The sequence below is a fragment of the Sphaerodactylus townsendi genome, linkage group LG07 (genome assembly GCF_021028975.2).
Source record: "Sphaerodactylus townsendi isolate TG3544 linkage group LG07, MPM_Stown_v2.3, whole genome shotgun sequence".
NCBI lineage: Eukaryota > Metazoa > Chordata > Lepidosauria > Squamata > Sphaerodactylidae > Sphaerodactylus > Sphaerodactylus townsendi.
Genome location: NC_059431.1, coordinates 110,814,304 through 110,827,256, shown reverse-complemented (window position 1 = coordinate 110,827,256; position 12,953 = coordinate 110,814,304). Strand labels below are relative to the sequence as shown.

Genomic DNA, 12,953 nt, shown 5'->3' with positions numbered 1-12,953 from the left:
CTGCTTTTACTTTTAATGACGTAGTTGTCGTTCTGGAGACAGAACGACAACATAGCCCAACTTTTCAAAGATAATTTTAAAAGAATTCTTTCTAACTTAGCCAACAGCTCAAAGGATGCCATTTAGAGCTGGAGGGGACTTCTGCTTTGCAATTTAATCTGTAATATATACAAAAGCAGGCAATCCTATTCATATGCTGTAGGTTTTTCCCTGCCCTACATTAGAGTATTTGATACCTCACATTAATTTATGAACAGCAACAGTGTTCAAGATTGCGGAAAGGTTTACTGTGGAACCGATGACCACATAAACAACATCCCAGATATAGTTTACACCCCAGGGTTATGATTTTTCTTGAATGCTAAGTAGATTAGGACCTTCACATACATACTGATTGTGTTACTACTCTATGGGTTCTTGGGGCAGCTCCACACTGAGGCCATTCTCTGCAGACATTGCTTTTCTAGCACGAGGTGTATGCAGAACAACACAGGATCTGCAAAACAGTTGACATAATACTTGTGAAATCAGCTACTTTCCAGGTTTTCCAGACCACTCAGAAGGTTTTGTTCTATAGGAAAATGAACCTCTCGATTTGTTTATGCACATCAGTGAAAGCATATGTCCACGTTCCGCCCGCCGCCCCCAAGTCTGAGCCAATTAGTAGCATCACATCATGTCAGGTATATTGCCTCCTGGTGGAAACAGAAATGGTGTCAGTCCACAACAGTGTAACAACACCCATTTCAATTTATTATTATTATTAATGGCAGTTGCAGCAAGCAGGGTGAGGCTGACAACCAGAACTGTGCTTTCCAGCACGCACCAAAACATACATCCTTCTGAGATCATAGGACAGTAGCACAAAGTCCAGCACACATCTATTCAGAACAAAAGCAAAACATGTATTGTTGAAGGCTTTCATGGCCGGAATCACTGGGGTGTTGTGTGGATTCCGGGCTGTATGGCCGTGTTCTAGTAGCATTTTCTCCTGAAGTATCGCCTGTATCTGTGGCTGGCATCTTCAGAGGATCTGGCTGGCATCTTCAGAGGATCAGATGCCAGCCACAGATGTAGGCGAGACATCAGGAGAAAAATGCTATCAGAACACAGCCATACAGCCCAGAAACCACACAACACCCCAAAAGCAAAACGTTACAACAAATTAGCCTGTAGCGGAAAAAAACTGGACCACAAGAAGGAAAGAACAGGAGAACAGCACTCGGAGGACAACATCATCTGGAAATCCTACTGTCACTGTCTGTACAATTGAGGGTAACCCTGCTTCATTTTACTAGTGGGGAATCCCCCTCAGAAAAGGGGAAATCCCTGATTCACTTCAATCTACCTTCTGCAGCAATTTGGGGTCTTATGAAGCAGTTTGCTCCAGTAACAGTGGATTTTCCCCCCGCTGAAGCCAACAATCAACAACTTCTTTTTTAAAAAACCCAGCTACAACTATTTACAAGGACGATGTTGTAGTTCCTCGCCATTCTACAACACACTAGCAATGCAAAGCTACACCCTGAAAGTCTTAGTGGTTTAGTTTAGTTTATCAGATTTACTGTGTAAGTAAGTTTAGGATTGCACGGGAGATCAGAAAACTCCAGCGTTTCTGTAGAGGATAAAATCCACCCTAAAAAACACCCTAATGCTTTTTTATTCAAGGTACTTATATACCACCTTTCAACCCTGGAGCACCCAACCACTAAAAATTACAGATCCAGTCAAATAATATTAGAAAGAACAGCACTGATAAAGTAACACTTGGTTATATAAAAACATTCAGACAATAGAGAAAACCAACAGTTACAGCCTCAGTTTGGTTCAAAATAAAAACAAAATAATAACAAGTTTGCTCTGGAAGGCCAGTGGGAGACGAGTCATTATTAGTACTATGTTGGTACTTTGATTAAAGTTGTAATGCGAGCATTCTGCTATCTTCTAGCCTTCAACAAGCAAAAAATTCATGTCTGAAAGTTCATACACACTCACTAGGTATCTTGGCAGAAAAGACAAAGGCATTAGGGCCCCTTCCGCACATGCAGGATAATGCACTTTCAGTCCACTTTCACAATTGTTTGCAAGTGGATTTTGCTATTCAGCACAGTAAAGTCCAGCTTCAAAGTGCACTGAAAGTGGATTGAAAGTGCATTATTCTGCCTGTGCGGAAGCAAAACTTTTCTCAGGCCCCTTCTGCACATGCAAAACAATGCACTTTCAATCTACTTTCACAATTGTTTGCAAGTGGATTTTGCTATTCTGCACAGTAAAATCCAGCTGCAAAGTGCATTGAAAGTGGATTGGAAGTGCATTATTCTGCATGTGCAGAAGGGGCCTCAGTCAGTTGGAACATGCAGGGCATTGCGCCCCCCCCCCCCCCGAAACAGGCGTATTATATACGCAAGGAACATAAGGTTATAGTTTGAGAAATAAAAAGCAAAATGTATTTGGCTTGGTATACTTGCTCCCTCTTGACTTAACTTTATTTACTTTAAAGGTGTCCACCTTATGATAGGATACCATTTTAAAGTTTACTTGTTTACAAATGAGGGCTGTAAGATTTAGGTTAGATCAGAGGTGGGATCCAGCAGGTTCTCACAGGTTCCCGAGAGTAGGTTACTAATTATTTGTGTGTGCTGAGAGGGGGTTACTAATTGGTGATTTTGCCAGTGATTTTTGCCTTAGTTATGCCCCTCCTCTCAGCAGTAGCGCGCAGAACTTGAAGCAGTCTAGCAGGAGGTGCACCGGCGTGCGTGGCAGACTGCGCCTGCGTGCATTTGTTTCCCGCCCAAGGACCAGCGCAGCGGCTGCATCCTTGCCACAGCCCCGCCCAGGAAAGGCTCGCCCCCGGAATGCCCAGCCATGCCCCCATCGTGGCCTGCCCAGCCCCATTGGCGCTACGCCACAGTTTGAATCCCACCACCATGGGAACTTGTTACTACAATTTTTGGATCCCACCACTGGGTTAGATATCTAATATAGGGACCTCCATAGCTGGCCAGAGAGGCCCAGTACTCCTGTTGTGAGGCCAAAGACTGAAGCATCCAGTCAGCTATGAGAATTGTCCTAAGGCACAACTGGATCATCAGAGGTGTATCACAGAGGGAAGTCTGTTACACACAGTGTGATACACCTCTGAAGATGCCAGCCACAGATGCAGGCGAAACGTTAGGAACAAGAACCACCAGACCACGGCCTCACAGCCCGGAAAAGCGACCACAACCAGTCTTGAGTAGGTGTTTCAAGCAGAGGTTACGCCTGAAAAATATATAGGGTGGGTCTAGTCACTTTCTTCCATTAAACCTTCCCTCACATAGGAAAACTTTCTCGACTGAAGGAAGACTTAGCACAAGCAAGTTTGTGAATAGAAGGCTGGTCATGTCATGTATTTTACCTCAAGATGGAAGAAGTTCCTCCAACCACCATACATTTATTGAAATGTGACTCGTGATATTTCAATGTGTACGATAGGGGTGTCATGAAGGAATTTGCTGCTTCAATTGCCCAAACTATGAAGGAGTCTGTAGATCAAGATCCTTCTTAATCTGAGCCCCATAACATGGTCTGGCAGGGGATCATTCTATCCTATGTGAAGTCAACGTGGATTACTGTTAATGGGGAGCTGTGTTCAATCTTGGCTGCCTGTTGAGCATATCCGCGTGATTCACATTTCCAAATGTTCGTCTCATTCATGTTTTGCATTTTAAAGTGTACTCCTGAAAAATATATTGGGGTTGAATCGAGTGATTTCCTTCCACTGAGCCTCCTCTCAGAGGAAGACTCCCTCCACTGGAAGAAGACTTAGAGACTGTGAGTCAGCAGATAACAGATTGAAGTCACTAAAATGTATCTTATATTAGAGTGGAGGAAGTTTTTCCAGCCTCAGGAGGGTTGATCTAACTTCAGCAGGTCTTCCATTAAAGGAAGAGACACGTAATTTATTTAGAAAATGCATACACTATTCTTCAGAGACCTGTTCAAGGCAGCTCCCAACTAAAACAATATAATAAAACCATTTAGAAGAGGAAGAAGAGTTGGATTTATATCCCCCCTTTCTCTCCTGTAGGAGACTCCAGACTTAAAAACTCCTTTCCCTTTCCCCCTCACAACAAACACCCTGTGAGGTAGGTGGGGCTGAGAGAAGAAGAAGAAGAAGAAGAAGAAGAAGAAGAAGAAGAAGAGGAGGAGGAGGAGGAGGAGGAGGAGGAGGAGGAGGAGGAGGAGTAGTTTGGATTTATATCCCCCTTTCTCTCCTGTAGGAGACTCAAAAGGGCTTACAATCTCCTTGCCTTTCCCCTCTCACAACAAACACCCTGTGAGGGAGGTGGGGCTGAGAGAGCTCCGAGAAGCTGTGACTAGCCTAAGGTCACCCAGCTGGCGTGTGTGGGAGTGCACAGGCTAATCTGAATTCCCCAGATAAGCCTTCACAACTCAAGTGGCAGAGCGTGGAATCAAACCCGGTCCCTCCAGATTAGAGTGCTCTTAACCACTACGCCACTGCTGCTCCTACAATGGAAGGAGGCTTCAAACTGTGCTCAGTGGACATCCCTATGGATACAGCCGCTACATTTTATAGTCCCCCAAACGTGTGATGTTGTCCTGACAGCAGAAGGTCAGGACTTTAGGATTGTGGCATATTCCGTTAAGCTGATTCTCTTATACATTATGAATCTGTTGGTGCATACATTAAACTTCTGATTGAGGTCGGCCACAAATCACAATAAACTGACCATAAAAACCATTCTGCCTACCATTAACAATGGCAATGCAGGCAACTTGGTGCATATGTTAAATATCACTCCCTGCTATCAATGACAGCTAATTTCATTGCGGGCAGCTCATACTTTGACCTGCAACCTGCAATAATCAATTTGATAAGGTGGCTGTACTATTTGGAGATCTTCGGCCATTCACTCTCAGCTCATTTTTTTTCCTGTGTAATCAGTTTGGCCCGGAGGGAAAATGGGCTAAAATTTCATAGGGAAGGACAAACCGGGCAAAGGTGAGAAGGCCCTCAAACAATGGCTCATTCCACACATGCAGAATAATGCACTTTCAAACTGCTTTCAGTGTTCTTTGAAGCTGTGCGTAATAGCAAAATCCACTTGCAAACAGTTGTGAAAGTGGTTTGAAAATGCATTATTTTGCGTGTGCAGAAGGGGCCAATATCTAATGGTCCCCTGCAAACCTGAGTTTCCATGTTACTGCTAAGAACTAGACTCAACAGATGCAAATCTTGCGCCAGCCTTCTTACATCCAGTTCCGCTCTTACCTTGCTTCTCTTACCTGCCAACACAGAAACTCTTACGAGCAACCTGTTAGAGCTTCATCAATGTCTATTGACGAACACTTTAATCCAAAGTGTCGTAAATGCCTACATAACGTGTGGAAAGGCTCGGGGACGATTTTTCAAAAGAAAACCATCGAGCTTCTTCCTGATGGCTACGATATTAGCTTTAAATCATTAGACTTTCTATCCCCCACCCCCAAGCAGTATAGGCTATTTGATGTTTTCCGAGAATGTTTTCAAAGGCTTTCAATAGAGAGGAGGTCTGCATATTTTGAAAAATAAAAGGCACATATTACTGGATTAAATGACCTAAACAAAACAACCTCCCAGAGTAGCGAGGCCAACAGCTGCTCCTATGTCTACAAAGGAAATATAGGATCCATCTGTGGCCGGCTACAATGAAAAAAGACACAACATCTGTTGATCATTGGCAACGCTCTGGCAGGGATCCGAAAATCCAAGCCACCACAATCCTTTTCTGCCTTTTCACTTCGGCCCTGAGGTGCGCAGACGTCTGTACGCAGGGAGCCCGGCCCTTTCTTGAGTCCGCAGCTTTGCCTGAGTAAGCAGAACAGCTCCACAAAGTAGAGAGGGAACGGCTGCGCACACGGAAGGACGAATGTCAGCGTGTTTCCTCAAGGACAAGGTCACGCAGGGTTAGCAGAGGAGCAGAAAGCACCATCTACGGCGCCCTTTATCCTTTCATGTGGAAGGCGTTTCCCATAGGACCAATTTGAGACAAAGAGGAGGAGGAGGAGGGAAATACTTAGCACTTCAAAATACTGAGTGAAATCCTCACTTGATTGCAGGTTGCAATTCTGACAGGAATGTGATTTTCACAGTGGATGTGAAATGCCACAGAAGAATAAGAGTACTTCAGTTATCTGTCTCGGGGGTTTCCTTTTTGTAGCTGTGGGACTCACATCTGGTTTTAGGCTTCACATACGGTAATCTCTTATAGGCAAATTTAAAAAGAGTGGGGTATTAAAAAAAAGGGGGGGGGGTCCTCAAAGCTTCCCAAGGATCCACCTTTGATCCCCCTTCCTCTACTCTTCTCATCGCTGATTATGATGATTTCATATTCAAAAATCAGTCCTTGCTTTGTTAAAACTGTCTGGGATGCCGAGGAGATGCCAAATAAAAGGCTGGCCACATTGTGTTGCTTATGTGGTAAAGAGGTTGGTGTGTTCTACTCAAAAACCGGGATGTGGTGAACCACAATCCAAACACGTGTTAGGGCATTTACAGCTGGAGTGAGCATGCCGGGCCCCAACTTCCGCTAAGTTCATTACCTTAAGAATAATAGTTATGAGAACTGACCCTACAGCAATTACTCAATTGAGGAGGGCTCTCTCTCTATCTCTCTCTCTCTGGCCCCTTCCGCACACGCAAAATAATGCGTTTTCAAACCTCTTTCATAACTGTTTGCAAGTGGGTTTTGTCATTCCGCACAGCTTCAAAGAGCACTGAAAGCAGTTTAAAAGTGCATTATTCTGCATGTGCGGAAGGAGCCTCTCTCTCAACCCCTAATAGATCTGAAGAGCATTCAGCATGAGCAAGTGAAGTTATGGATCGGTGTCACAGATCAACTGTTCCCTGACCATCAGTGCCAGTTACATTTGACTTGGTTCAAAGGTTTTTTAAAAAGCGGACACGCTATTCAATCAGCGAAACGGCGCAAATTATTATTTAATGGGGGGAAATCAGCATTCCTAATACATGTGAACCAAGCTGAAGTTGATATGCTAGTCATTTCTCTGCTGCCTCTTTTAAAAACCCCTGCTCTTCTCCTGCTGGTCTTTCGGGTATGCCGCGATGCAAGCAACCCATCCCAACCCAAAGGACCCATCCTGCTCTGCCAAAAGGCCAAAGGGAGCCCTAAAGGGGAACTCAGCAAAACTTCATCCTGGCCTGGAATGCAGAGTTCCATCACCTGCCCCTCGGCTCAAACCCCTGCCCCTCCCCAAGAAAAAGGGGAAGAGTCCAGCCCCAAAAGCGGACTTACTGCAATGGCTCGCAGCCTCTCCTTGTGCAATTCGGCCTCCGCCATCCTGGGAGAGGGAAGGATGCAAGGGAAGAAGGAATCCAAGGGCGAAGGAGCAAAGTCGCCCAGGGAGGACCCCTTTGGACAGGGGAGCCCGAGGAGGGCGGCGGGGAGCAAAGGCAGCCGCAGCTGGCCGGACCCCGGTCAGGGCGAGATCATCGCCACAGCCCGGGCTGGACCGGACCGCCGCCCGCCTGCCTGCCGCCTCCTGTGCGCTGCCCGGCTGCCGGCTCCAGCTGCATCTCCGGGCGCCGCGGCTGTCAGCCCGGCCATCGAGGCGAGCGGCGGAGTGCAGGGGCTGCAATGGCTCGGCGTTGACGTCTGGCGGCTCCTCCTCTGACATGATGGCCAGCCCACGTGGAGCAACGGGGACCAGCCGGAGACGGGGAGACGGCGCGGGAGGGAGGGAGGGAGGGAGTTGGGGGGGGGGGGGACACGGCGCTTACTACGGGAGGGGCGGGGGGAGAAGGGGGCCATCCCAGTCGCCGGCTAAGCCAGCAGTGCTTAGCTGTGCGACGGGGGGAATTGGCCACCTTTGGGGAAACGCCGCCCGGTGCGAGCGCGCACTTTCCGGCCCCCCCCCCCCACCCCCCCCCCCCCCCACCCCCCCCCCCCCCCACCCCCCCCCCCCCCCCCCCCCCCCCCCCCCCACCCCCCCCCCCCCCCACCCCCCCCCCCCCCCACCCCCCCCCCCCCCCACCCCCCCCCCCCCCCACCCCCCCCCCCCCCCACCCCCCCCCCCCCCCACCCCCCCCCCCCCCCACCCCCCCCCCCCCCCACCCCCCCCCCCCCCCACCCCCCCCCCCCCCCACCCCCCCCCCCCCCCACCCCCCCCCCCCCCCACCCCCCCCCCCCCCCACCCCCCCCCCCCCCCACCCCCCCCCCCCCCCACCCCCCCCCCCCCCCACCCCCCCCCCCCCCCACCCCCCCCCCCCCCCACCCCCCCCCCCCCCCACCCCCCCCCCCCCCCACCCCCCCCCCCCCCCACCCCCCCCCCCCCCCACCCCCCCCCCCCCCCACCCCCCCCCCCCCCCACCCCCCCCCCCCCCCACCCCCCCCCCCCCCCACCCCCCCCCCCCCCCACCCCCCCCCCCCCCCACCCCCCCCCCCCCCCACCCCCCCCCCCCCCCACCCCCCCCCCCCCCCACCCCCCCCCCCCCCCACCCCCCCCCCCCCCCACCCCCCCCCCCCCCCACCCCCCCCCCCCCCCACCCCCCCCCCCCCCCACCCCCCCCCCCCCCCACCCCCCCCCCCCCCCACCCCCCCCCCCCCCCACCCCCCCCCCCCCCCACCCCCCCCCCCCCCCACCCCCCCCCCCCCCCACCCCCCCCCCCCCCCACCCCCCCCCCCCCCCACCCCCCCCCCCCCCCACCCCCCCCCCCCCCCACCCCCCCCCCCCCCCACCCCCCCCCCCCCCCACCCCCCCCCCCCCCCACCCCCCCCCCCCCCCACCCCCCCCCCCCCCCACCCCCCCCCCCCCCCACCCCCCCCCCCCCCCACCCCCCCCCCCCCCCACCCCCCCCCCCCCCCACCCCCCCCCCCCCCCACCCCCCCCCCCCCCCACCCCCCCCCCCCCCCACCCCCCCCCCCCCCCACCCCCCCCCCCCCCCACCCCCCCCCCCCCCCACCCCCCCCCCCCCCCACCCCCCCCCCCCCCCACCCCCCCCCCCCCCCACCCCCCCCCCCCCCCACCCCCCCCCCCCCCCACCCCCCCCCCCCCCCACCCCCCCCCCCCCCCACCCCCCCCCCCCCCCACCCCCCCCCCCCCCCACCCCCCCCCCCCCCCACCCCCCCCCCCCCCCACCCCCCCCCCCCCCCACCCCCCCCCCCCCCCACCCCCCCCCCCCCCCACCCCCCCCCCCCCCCACCCCCCCCCCCCCCCACCCCCCCCCCCCCCCACCCCCCCCCCCCCCCACCCCCCCCCCCCCCCACCCCCCCCCCCCCCCACCCCCCCCCCCCCCCACCCCCCCCCCCCCCCACCCCCCCCCCCCCCCACCCCCCCCCCCCCCCACCCCCCCCCCCCCCCACCCCCCCCCCCCCCCACCCCCCCCCCCCCCCACCCCCCCCCCCCCCCACCCCCCCCCCCCCCCACCCCCCCCCCCCCCCACCCCCCCCCCCCCCCACCCCCCCCCCCCCCCACCCCCCCCCCCCCCCACCCCCCCCCCCCCCCACCCCCCCCCCCCCCCACCCCCCCCCCCCCCCACCCCCCCCCCCCCCCACCCCCCCCCCCCCCCACCCCCCCCCCCCCCCACCCCCCCCCCCCCCCACCCCCCCCCCCCCCCACCCCCCCCCCCCCCCACCCCCCCCCCCCCCCACCCCCCCCCCCCCCCACCCCCCCCCCCCCCCACCCCCCCCCCCCCCCACCCCCCCCCCCCCCCACCCCCCCCCCCCCCCACCCCCCCCCCCCCCCACCCCCCCCCCCCCCCACCCCCCCCCCCCCCCACCCCCCCCCCCCCCCACCCCCCCCCCCCCCCACCCCCCCCCCCCCCCACCCCCCCCCCCCCCCACCCCCCCCCCCCCCCACCCCCCCCCCCCCCCACCCCCCCCCCCCCCCACCCCCCCCCCCCCCCACCCCCCCCCCCCCCCACCCCCCCCCCCCCCCACCCCCCCCCCCCCCCACCCCCCCCCCCCCCCACCCCCCCCCCCCCCCACCCCCCCCCCCCCCCACCCCCCCCCCCCCCCACCCCCCCCCCCCCCCACCCCCCCCCCCCCCCACCCCCCCCCCCCCCCACCCCCCCCCCCCCCCACCCCCCCCCCCCCCCACCCCCCCCCCCCCCCACCCCCCCCCCCCCCCACCCCCCCCCCCCCCCACCCCCCCCCCCCCCCACCCCCCCCCCCCCCCACCCCCCCCCCCCCCCACCCCCCCCCCCCCCCACCCCCCCCCCCCCCCACCCCCCCCCCCCCCCACCCCCCCCCCCCCCCACCCCCCCCCCCCCCCACCCCCCCCCCCCCCCACCCCCCCCCCCCCCCACCCCCCCCCCCCCCCACCCCCCCCCCCCCCCACCCCCCCCCCCCCCCACCCCCCCCCCCCCCCACCCCCCCCCCCCCCCACCCCCCCCCCCCCCCACCCCCCCCCCCCCCCACCCCCCCCCCCCCCCACCCCCCCCCCCCCCCACCCCCCCCCCCCCCCACCCCCCCCCCCCCCCACCCCCCCCCCCCCCCACCCCCCCCCCCCCCCACCCCCCCCCCCCCCCACCCCCCCCCCCCCCCACCCCCCCCCCCCCCCACCCCCCCCCCCCCCCACCCCCCCCCCCCCCCACCCCCCCCCCCCCCCACCCCCCCCCCCCCCCACCCCCCCCCCCCCCCACCCCCCCCCCCCCCCACCCCCCCCCCCCCCCACCCCCCCCCCCCCCCACCCCCCCCCCCCCCCACCCCCCCCCCCCCCCACCCCCCCCCCCCCCCACCCCCCCCCCCCCCCACCCCCCCCCCCCCCCACCCCCCCCCCCCCCCACCCCCCCCCCCCCCCACCCCCCCCCCCCCCCACCCCCCCCCCCCCCCACCCCCCCCCCCCCCCACCCCCCCCCCCCCCCACCCCCCCCCCCCCCCACCCCCCCCCCCCCCCACCCCCCCCCCCCCCCACCCCCCCCCCCCCCCACCCCCCCCCCCCCCCACCCCCCCCCCCCCCCACCCCCCCCCCCCCCCACCCCCCCCCCCCCCCACCCCCCCCCCCCCCCACCCCCCCCCCCCCCCACCCCCCCCCCCCCCCACCCCCCCCCCCCCCCACCCCCCCCCCCCCCCACCCCCCCCCCCCCCCACCCCCCCCCCCCCCCACCCCCCCCCCCCCCCACCCCCCCCCCCCCCCACCCCCCCCCCCCCCCACCCCCCCCCCCCCCCACCCCCCCCCCCCCCCACCCCCCCCCCCCCCCACCCCCCCCCCCCCCCACCCCCCCCCCCCCCCACCCCCCCCCCCCCCCACCCCCCCCCCCCCCCACCCCCCCCCCCCCCCACCCCCCCCCCCCCCCACCCCCCCCCCCCCCCACCCCCCCCCCCCCCCACCCCCCCCCCCCCCCACCCCCCCCCCCCCCCACCCCCCCCCCCCCCCACCCCCCCCCCCCCCCACCCCCCCCCCCCCCCACCCCCCCCCCCCCCCACCCCCCCCCCCCCCCACCCCCCCCCCCCCCCACCCCCCCCCCCCCCCACCCCCCCCCCCCCCCACCCCCCCCCCCCCCCACCCCCCCCCCCCCCCACCCCCCCCCCCCCCCACCCCCCCCCCCCCCCACCCCCCCCCCCCCCCACCCCCCCCCCCCCCCACCCCCCCCCCCCCCCACCCCCCCCCCCCCCCACCCCCCCCCCCCCCCACCCCCCCCCCCCCCCACCCCCCCCCCCCCCCACCCCCCCCCCCCCCCACCCCCCCCCCCCCCCACCCCCCCCCCCCCCCACCCCCCCCCCCCCCCACCCCCCCCCCCCCCCACCCCCCCCCCCCCCCACCCCCCCCCCCCCCCACCCCCCCCCCCCCCCACCCCCCCCCCCCCCCACCCCCCCCCCCCCCCACCCCCCCCCCCCCCCACCCCCCCCCCCCCCCACCCCCCCCCCCCCCCACCCCCCCCCCCCCCCACCCCCCCCCCCCCCCACCCCCCCCCCCCCCCACCCCCCCCCCCCCCCACCCCCCCCCCCCCCCACCCCCCCCCCCCCCCACCCCCCCCCCCCCCCACCCCCCCCCCCCCCCACCCCCCCCCCCCCCCACCCCCCCCCCCCCCCACCCCCCCCCCCCCCCACCCCCCCCCCCCCCCACCCCCCCCCCCCCCCACCCCCCCCCCCCCCCACCCCCCCCCCCCCCCACCCCCCCCCCCCCCCACCCCCCCCCCCCCCCACCCCCCCCCCCCCCCACCCCCCCCCCCCCCCACCCCCCCCCCCCCCCACCCCCCCCCCCCCCCACCCCCCCCCCCCCCCACCCCCCCCCCCCCCCACCCCCCCCCCCCCCCACCCCCCCCCCCCCCCACCCCCCCCCCCCCCCACCCCCCCCCCCCCCCACCCCCCCCCCCCCCCACCCCCCCCCCCCCCCACCCCCCCCCCCCCCCACCCCCCCCCCCCCCCACCCCCCCCCCCCCCCACCCCCCCCCCCCCCCACCCCCCCCCCCCCCCACCCCCCCCCCCCCCCACCCCCCCCCCCCCCCACCCCCCCCCCCCCCCACCCCCCCCCCCCCCCACCCCCCCCCCCCCCCACCCCCCCCCCCCCCCACCCCCCCCCCCCCCCACCCCCCCCCCCCCCCACCCCCCCCCCCCCCCACCCCCCCCCCCCCCCACCCCCCCCCCCCCCCACCCCCCCCCCCCCCCACCCCCCCCCCCCCCCACCCCCCCCCCCCCCCACCCCCCCCCCCCCCCACCCCCCCCCCCCCCCACCCCCCCCCCCCCCCACCCCCCCCCCCCCCCACCCCCCCCCCCCCCCACCCCCCCCCCCCCCCACCCCCCCCCCCCCCCACCCCCCCCCCCCCCCACCCCCCCCCCCCCCCACCCCCCCCCCCCCCCACCCCCCCCCCCCCCCACCCCCCCCCCCCCCCACCCCCCCCCCCCCCCACCCCCCCCCCCCCCCACCCCCCCCCCCCCCCACCCCCCCCCCCCCCCACCCCCCCCCCCCCCCACCCCCCCCCCCCCCCACCCCCCCCCCCCCCCACCCCC

General features: G+C 64.9%; 2 protein-coding genes across 5 annotated transcripts in view; both read right to left on the bottom strand.

The window, feature by feature from the left end:
- The window catches only part of LOC125436751 (paralemmin-2-like), a 161,947-nt gene extending 154,311 nt beyond the window's left edge, over positions 1-7,636 (bottom strand). For both annotated transcript variants that reach the window (XM_048504007.1, XM_048504009.1), the window contains exon 1: positions 7,299-7,636. In XM_048504007.1, coding sequence (XP_048359964.1) covers positions 7,299-7,343 — 45 coding nt within the window. In that variant the 5' untranslated portion in view covers positions 7,344-7,636. The remainder of the gene's footprint in view (positions 1-7,298) is intronic.
- LOC125436749 (A-kinase anchor protein 2-like) overlaps positions 1-12,953 on the bottom strand; it is a 480,182-nt gene that overhangs the window by 324,826 nt on the left and 142,403 nt on the right. The gene's annotated exons all lie outside the window — the stretch shown is intronic.